The 8,257-nt window shown below is 49.6% G+C and overlaps 2 protein-coding genes across 2 annotated transcripts; one reads left to right on the forward strand and one right to left on the reverse strand.

Moving 5' to 3' along the window:
* Nucleotides 1-194: 194 nt before the first annotated feature.
* On the reverse strand, nt 195-5,924 carry LOC127332569 (leucine-rich repeat protein 2). The gene is made up of 6 exons (XM_051358884.2): nt 5,551-5,924; nt 4,991-5,062; nt 4,745-4,888; nt 4,457-4,528; nt 656-727; nt 195-543 (listed from the first exon to the last, which is right to left on the reverse strand). The coding sequence occupies exons 1-6, from the start codon at nt 5,769-5,771 to the stop codon at nt 474-476; spliced, it is 651 nt and encodes a 216-aa protein (XP_051214844.1). The 5' UTR covers nt 5,772-5,924; the 3' UTR covers nt 195-473.
* LOC127332567 (uncharacterized) lies at nt 1,011-4,441 on the forward strand. Its single transcript, XM_051358878.1, has one exon. It carries the CDS (start codon nt 1,066-1,068, stop codon nt 4,369-4,371), a length of 3,306 nt encoding a protein of 1,101 aa, XP_051214838.1. The 5' UTR covers nt 1,011-1,065; the 3' UTR covers nt 4,372-4,441.
* Nucleotides 5,925-8,257: the final 2,333 nt, after the last annotated feature.

Genomic DNA, 8,257 nt, shown 5'->3' on the forward strand with positions numbered 1-8,257 from the left:
TGTCTCTATAATCCTGTCATAACCTTTCAATGCCAGTTAACTTGTGTTAATATGATATGCCAAACAGCACCAGGACATTCTCTTTGGTGGAATAGAAGGATGGTTTTTTCCTCCGTAGATGTTTATATGAGTTCTCATGTGTGGTTTTCTTTCACAGTTCTGGTACTTGAACCAGACTGAAGAATACCTTGGTCTGGTAAGGCTATGCAACATATTCAAATAGGTAACCTGACGTTAGCATAGCTGCTGTAGTAAAGCAGCTTACAATTTAGACAATACAATAACTGTACTGATGGAGTAGAACTTCCCTCTCACACTCGCTTCTTTCTTTATGCTGTCTGAGTACATTACCCTGGACCCCTGCACTACATACCATCTCCATCTCTGCTGCGTGTATCACAAACGAGATGTTCTAGTGCTGGGTTTCCTACTATTTGTACCGGCTTAACCTGCATTATTGTGCATCAGCGCTCCTAACATCCAAAGTCATAAGGAACCAATCCTTGCAGCTCCGGGCCATTCAGCCTGCTGTTGTTCTCGAAGCTGGAAAAGGTAACATGCATGTGTTACTAGTAAATTTCATGATTGTTTACAACTTGAGGTGCATTACTTGGACGAAATTTTCTATCTAGAGTAGTGAAGTTTGAGATATTACCTTCGAAGAGGGAAGGTCGAGAAGGGACCGTCCACAGGGATTGTTCCACATAAGTCATTGTTAGACAAATCACTGCATGACACATCAGCAGCCATAGATAAATATAAGGGCACGAATATTTTGTTTTTTTATATAGAATGAGCATATTTGGTATGATTGCAAATTTGGCACAATTATTTATTCCACAAAATCAAGCGCCGATCTGATTCTGAACCAACGCTGGGTAGAGTAGCCTTAAGCGGGCCGCTACGAGCACCAGTGTAGCTTATGTGGGCTAAGCCCATAAGTTTTGTTTGAGAGAATAAGCCCACATAAGTTGTGCGCAAATACGCCATCAGGTATCAAATAAATTGAGGCTTGAGAGTTGAGAGTTGAGAGTAGGAGACGGAGGGAGTGAGCCGCCGCCGAGCATGGACATCCAGGCGCTGCCCCGCCGCGACCTCCAGGCGCTGTGCAAGCGCAACGGCATCCGCGCCAACATGACCAACGCCGCCATGGCCGACGCCCTCGCCGCGCTCCCCGCGGTCGATGGGATTCAGGACTACGCCAAGCCGCCCGTCGCCGCCCAACCTACGCCTGTGCCCAAGGCGGCGGTTCCGGCGGTCGCGGCAGAGGAGGAGGAGGGGGAGATGCAGGGGATCTCCCTCCCCGGCGGCCGCGGCGTCGCGCTCACGGCCCCCGAGGTCATCGTAGTGGGCGACGGCGAAGAGGAGGACGAAGATCTTATGCCGGCACTTGGACCGGGGCGGCGCCGTGCCAGCCGGCGGCCACGGGTCGAGCCTGTGGCCGTTCCGGCTACGAGGAGAAGGGCTGCGGCAAGTACTGCCGAGACAGCTGCAGATGCCGTGCCGGGTCGGACCACTCGCTCCCGGAGCCAAAGGGTGGCGGTGCCGGCGCCCGAACCAAGATGGACGCCGAGGAGAACTGTGGCGAGGAAGACTAATACAGAGAAGGAAGAAGAGGAAGAAAAGGGAGCACAAGGTAATGCCTCTGATGATTGCGCTGTTGATTCGTCAGAGCAGGCCGATGTTCAGTGTGAGGCCAGTGAAGAGATTCATCCTGCCAGTGAAGATGCAAAACCGGTGCCTGTCATCAGCGGTGAGGCTGCCGAGCAAGTTGATTTCACCAGCGGTGTCGCTGAGGCGAATAAAGTACCAACTTCTGGTAGTGCAGCAAAAGCAACTGAGGAGAAGGAGCCTGTGGCCGCTCCGGCTAGGACTACGAGGAAAAGGGCTGCGGCAAATATGGCCGAGGTTGCCACGGAGGCTGTGCCGGTTCGGACCACTCGCGCCCGTAGCCAAAGGGTGGTGGTGGTGTCGGCACCAGAGGAGGAGACACCCAAAGCAAGACGGATGTCAAGGAGGGCTATGGCAAGGAAAACTAGTACAGAGCAGGAAGAGGAAGAAGAAGGGATGCAAGGTGATGTTTCTGATGATTGCGTGGTTGATTCATCAGTACAAGAGCGGCATGATGATGTTCATGAGTCTCGGGATTCACCAGTTTTCCAGAATGACACTGCTTCCAGTGAGGAGATTCATCATGCCAGTGAAGATACAGAAATGGCCGCTGTCAAGGACGTGCCGTTGGCCATGCTATCCGATGAGGCTGCCACCAGCGGCGCCAGTGAGGAGAAAGAAGTACCAACTTCAGGTGAGAAGCTTGAGAGCGCAGCAAAAGCAATTGAGGAGGAGCCTGTGGCCACTCCAGCTACAACAACGAGGAAAAGGGCTGCGGCAAGTATGGCCAAGATTGCCACAGAGGCTGTGCCTGCTCGGACCACTCGCGCCCGTAGCCAAAGGGTGGTGGTGTCGGCACCAGAGGAGGAGGCGCCCAGAGGAAGACGGATGTCGAGGAGGGCTGTGGCGAGGAACACTAGTGCAGAGCAGGAAGAGGAAGAAAAGGGATTGCAAGGTGATGTTGCTGATGATTGTGTGGCTGATTTCACCAGCGGCGCTAGTGAGGAGAAAGAAGTACCAACTTCTGGTGAGAAGCTTCAGAGCGCAGCAAAAGCAATTGAGGAGAAGGGGCCTGTGGCCACTCCAGCTACAACTACGAGGAAAAGGGCTGCGGAGGCTGTGCCTGCTCGGACCACTCGCGCCCGTAGCCAAAGGGTGGTGGTGTCGGCGCCAGAGGAGGCGCCCAAAGCAAGACGGATGTCGAGGAGGGCTGTGGCAAGGAAGACTAGTACGGAGCAGGAAGAGGAAGAAAAGGAGACGCAAGGTGATATCTCTCATGATTGCGTAGTTGTACAAGAGCTGCAGGCCGATGTTCAGCAGTCTCAGGATTCACCAAATTTCCGGAATGACACCATTTCTAGCGAGGAGATTCATCTTTCCTGTGAAGGCACAGTAATGGTGCCCGCCAATGAAGTGCCGCTGGCCATGCTGAAATCTGGTGACGCTGCAGAGGAAGTTGATTTCACCAGCGGTGCCAATAAGGAGAATGAAGTACCAACTCGTGGTGAGATGCTTCAGAGCGCAGCAAATGCAATTGAGGAGAAGGAAGATATGGCTGGTGTTGAAGAAGAGGCAGTGGTAGCCACCGATGAGATGTCACAGAGGTCAGCAACAGTGGAGGATCGTGTTATTGAAGTGGTCACCATCGACAACCTGTCGCAAGCCGCAGTAACAGACGACGAGGGTGCCGTCAAAGAGAGTGGATTCAGCTGTGACATCACAGGTTTGTCCGTTCAAGAGAAGGTAGTGGTTGCAGCCAACTGCATGCCACAGGGCTTAGCAAAACTTGACCAGAGTGTTGAGCAGGTTGTCACCATTGAGAACCTGTCGCAAGCCACATTAACAGATGACGAGGGTCCAATCAAGGAGAGTGGTTTCAGCTGTAACCTCGCTGATGTGTCCGTTGAAGAGATGTCACAGAGATCAGCCATATTGGATGAGAACCTGTCACAAGCCACAGTAACGGAGGACGTGGCCACCATCGAGAACCTGTCGCAAGCCACAGTAACAGAGGACGTGGCCACCATCGAGAACCTGTCGCAAGCCACAGTAACAGAGGATGTGGCCACCATCGAGAACCTGTCGCAAGCTACAGTAACAGACGATGAATGGGTAGTCAAAGAGAATGCTTTTGCCAGTGACCTTCCGGCGGTGTTCGACACTGCCAGAGACTTCAGTGGTCACATTGCATCGTCGCTGTCTGCAGGCATGCGTGAAATTCCTACCAAGTCCCTGTCCATCAACTCCATTACTGAATCTGTGGCAGTGGAAAGAGTGAAGGAAGTGAAGGAATGTGAAGCATTGGGTAGCCTTAGCCTAAGGAAGCTTAAGATGAAGGTCAAGGAGAAGGTGTCAGTGGAACTGGAGAAGAAAGACAAGGAATGTAAAGCATTGGGTAGCCTTAGCCTAAGGAAGCTTAAGATGGAACTCAAGAAGAAGGTGGTAGTGGCACAGAAGAATGAGGTGCCACTGTTTATGTACAGTAGCAGTGGTGGTGAGAAGAACACTTCCGAACCCATGGGAGTGGAACGAGAGGAGGAAATGAAGGTAGGCAATGAATCCGAAGCATTGGCTTGCCTTAGCCAAAGGAAGCTTAAGACCAAGCTCAATGAGAAGGCGGCAGTGACACAAGAGAATGGCGTGAAGGAAGGGAAAGAATCTAAGGCACTAGACGGGCTTAGCCTAAGGAAGCTCAAACTGAAGCTCAAGAAGACGCTGAATGCTCAGAAGGTAATCAGCGAATCGCACCCATCGATGTAATAAACTTAAGTGTATGCTTTATGATTTCGAGTGCTAAGCTGCCAAACAAATAAAAAACTTGATTTTGGTATGGATGTGCACTCACATGACTTTGAGGTTGGTGAGCTTGGCCAGCTCCCCTGGAATTGATCCAGCAAGTTTGTTGTTGTTCAGACGCCTATAAGAAATCGCTTCAGTATTAGCTCGGGAAAAGTGGTTGACATATAAATCATGCGATCAAAACCTACATCTTTTTACTGAATCTAATGCTTAACCATGTCAATAAGCAAAAGCAAATAACCTGTGGACTAAAGACGCCATGATATTGTACTGTAGATTGTTTGGAAGGGGGGTATTTGTTTTGTAGAGGAATTAATGATTGTATAATACGTACATGAATCTTAGTGAGCTGAGCTTGGAAAGGGACTTGGGAATTCTTCCTGTGAGCTTGTTTGCATACAGGTCCAAGCTGATCAAGTTCTTGAGCTTGCCCAATTCTTTTGGGATCTCGCCACCGAGGTTGTTCCTGTACAGCTCCCTGCAAATGAAATTCCAATTCAGTAAATCACATGCCGTTCTGTTCTGTTGGAATAACAGAAAAAAGGAACGTAGAACTCAGGACAAGGAGCGGGGCACATACAGGTACTGGAGGTTGACAAGGCGGCTGATCTCAGGGCCAATGGAGCCAGAGACGTTGGAGTTGCCTAAATCCCTGTAAGAAGGTTAGCACAAAGAGTGTCAGACAGCACAATCATCCGATATAGAACGCCAAATTATGTTGCAGGTTATTAGTACAATTATTCAGTTGGTTATTGCATATAGGGGGCGGCAACAAACGAAACGATCCCTTGAACAAGAAGCAAGTGGAAGACCAAAGACAATCGATATCCTTGCCAGCACGCAAGGCGAACCATGCGACCATCATGATTTTCTTTGCGTTCATCGGTATCTTAGGTTTTTTTTAAAAAAAATGGTGCCATCGTCGATTTTTATGAACAAAGCAAGCAAATGGATTATCTAAAGGGGAACTAGCAGAAACACACAGTAGTTGGCTTCACATGAAAGAAAGAATGAAGAACACGGTCGTACTCTACTAGTGGTTTGTGGATAATCATAATCTGAGCAAGCCCAGAGAATTCGTCGCAGATAAAATCTCGAACGGTGGGAGTCGGCATGGAAGTGAGAGTAGAAGGAGCTTACAGACGGACGACGCGGCTGGCGTGATCGCAGGTGACGTGGAACCAGGTGCAGGGGTTGACGAGGGTGGGATCCCAGCTCTGCAGCACGCCGTTGGGGTCCGACAGCCGCATCCGCAGCGCGTAGAGCGCGTCCCCTTCCTCGTTGGACGCCCGCGCCGCGCCGGCGGCCAGGCCCAGGAGGAGGACGGCGGCGACGAGGAGGGAGGGCACGCGAGGCGCCATGGCAGAGTAGGCAGGAGTTCGGAGGAGGTCGACGGGTCTCCTTTGCTCAGCTGGCTCTAGTGTGAAAGGAAGCGAGGCGCTGGCTGGAGGTGGAGGAAGAAGAAGAGGGGAGCTGGTCTTTGGTGGTGATGGAATGGGAAGCCACTGCGAGGGTGGTGTGGGCAGTTCGGGTACGGCGACGACGGTGCAGGTCAGCGGTCCAACTTGGACTGAGCACGCTGAAGGAAGCAAACTGCAAGGTTTACCCACGTCATGGAAAGGAATAATCATAATGAAAAGCGACAAGGACAGGAGGTAGAAAGTGCTGCGTCTTCAAGGGGCTGGACGCTTAATTGGTTGTTCATGCGAGCCAACATGTGGGGCGATTCCAGCGGACCTATATTTTTTTTTTAAAATGTAAATGAAGATGAAGGCCGAGCTACATGTACTTTAAAAAAAATAATTGAAAATTGTTTTGAAAAAATCTGATTTTTTTTTCTAGATGTAGCTAATGATGAAATCAACAAACATGCAAAATCTCAATTCGAAATTTCTAGTATTTTAGGCTAAAAAAAAAGAAAAAATGTGGATCTGACTATGATGAATAGTGCATAGTTCAAACCTATAGAACTTGTTAAATTTTATCATTTTTGTGTAGCCTAAAATATTAAGAATTTCATATTGACATTTTACACGTTTGTAGATTTCATCATTGGCTACATCCAAGATTTTTTTTAAACTTAAAATATAATTTTCGAATTTTTAAAAAATAAAGGGCTACATGCAGCTCAACCTCTGTTTGTCCCCTTTCCACCAATACGTCCATTTTAATTTATTTAGGTCAGGCCACAAGCACAAATAGGCCATCTCGCCCCTTATATGTCTTGATCGGGGTCAGACATGCCCGACACAATTTTTTTGATAAAATTTATATGTTGCAAACTTAATTTATACATGCAAAATAAAAACAGAAAATATAGAAATATAAAAACCTCGGTAGAAACCCTAGACATATCTAGATTCTAGTCCTCCTCGTCATCATCGTTGGTCAGGATGACGGGCACCGACGCTTCCCATAGATATGTGTCCCACATCGGGGAGTTGAGGCCATAGGCGTGGGTCCTGCAGCAGATCTGGAGCATGTTATCCCGTTGCGCTCGACCTTGGTGCTGAACCGGCAACACATGCACCATCGACGCGTTGAGGTGCTAGTCGCCGGGGAGGTGGATGTCGTCCCACTCTGCAGACGTCCTGCTCCGGTAGAGAGTCCACGCCACATCCACGTTGATGTTGACGAGAATGCGCTTCGGCTTGGCTTGTGAGGACCCGGCCTCGCCGTTGTCATTCGTCTTTTTCCACGGTCAAAACTTTCCCATGGTCTTCTCAGGGGGTGCTTCCGATGCTCTGGAGATAGAGCAAGTGTGGCAATGGTGGGGTGGTGTGGGCGAGGGCCGGCGTGGCCGTTTGCCTTGAAAAGGACAGGACGCGGATGCCATCAATTCTGACGCAACACCCCAAGTACGCGTGGCAGTGTGGAAGCTCAGAAGACCAGCGTCACCTGCGAACCCTCACAAGCGTGCTGAAGCTGAAGCGGGGTCATTCATGGTGGCGCAGAAGACTAGTGCACCAAAGGCGAAGCGACCGCTCGGTCGCGGATAGGTGGGGCCAAGGACCATGCGGGAGGGCACGCGAGCGGTCTGTGCCTGTCCGGCTGTCCACGCCGGTGCATTCCCAACCCGGCCAGATGGTTGGGTTTGGTCATGTCCTCCTGTTCGTGCTGACCAAAATAAACCGCCCGGGTTCATTTGCGTCGGGCTGTCGAAGATGCCCTAAGAAAAATAAATAAGAAATACTCCTACAACTTAGGGAAACAAGAAGGGAAAAACATACTTTGCATATCCGCACATGTTGCATTTTTTTTTTTGTCGTAATTAACTACTGGAGGATGCACGCTACATACGGTTACGAATTGAGTTGTAAGCTAACCTCACCAGATTAACTTGAATTGTACTGTTTTCTCTGCAATGAAGTACAATATCAGTAAACCGGTTTTATCAAAGAAAACGGAATTTCGGGAAAAATAAAATATCTACATGGTCGCTATCTCCAGTGAGAGTGAACGCTGTGGAGCTTGTGAGATGGATGCTGGAAGTCAAGTGGGTATGTATTCTGAAGATCCACAGAGCACTGATGAATTGCAAATAAGTTCCACCACCAGTCACCAAAAATTCCTAGCAAAAGCAATGGATAAACTGAGCTAGTGGTCAGAAGAATTTCAGGGTAGTGGGATCAGTGCTCAGTGGGAATTTGCCGTCGGATCGGATTTCTTTTCTTCTGCGCGTCTCGTAGGGCCCGCGAAGAAAATTCCAAGCAAACTGAAAATCCTGTACCCGGTTTCAGTTCAGTAAACGAATCCTTTCTGTAGTCACGCCTTTATCTTCCACGGACCACAGTACTGTGTAGTACTACGTACGATGTTCTCTCCGACACGCACAACGTGCTGAGTC

Source organism: Lolium perenne, chromosome 4 (genome assembly GCF_019359855.2).
Source record: "Lolium perenne isolate Kyuss_39 chromosome 4, Kyuss_2.0, whole genome shotgun sequence".
Classification (NCBI taxonomy): Eukaryota; Viridiplantae; Streptophyta; class Magnoliopsida; order Poales; family Poaceae; genus Lolium; species Lolium perenne.

What these genes read in the sequence shown, in the direction of transcription:
- LOC127332569 (XM_051358884.2), bottom strand. Translation starts at nt 5,771, where the DNA reads ATGGCGCCTCGCGTGCCCTCCCTCCTCGTCGCCGCCGTCCTCCTCCTG. An exon ending in GCCAGCCGCGTCGTCCGTCT is followed by an intron (nt 5,063 to 5,550) that starts GTAAGCTCCTTC and finishes ACCTTCTTACAG; the next exon opens with GGATTTAGGCAACTCCAACG. An exon ending in CTTGTCAACCTCCAGTACCT is followed by an intron (nt 4,889 to 4,990) that starts GTATGTGCCCCG and finishes TTTCATTTGCAG; the next exon opens with GGAGCTGTACAGGAACAACC.
- LOC127332567 (XM_051358878.1), top strand. Translation starts at nt 1,066, where the DNA reads ATGGACATCCAGGCGCTGCCCCGCCGCGACCTCCAGGCGCTGTGCAAG.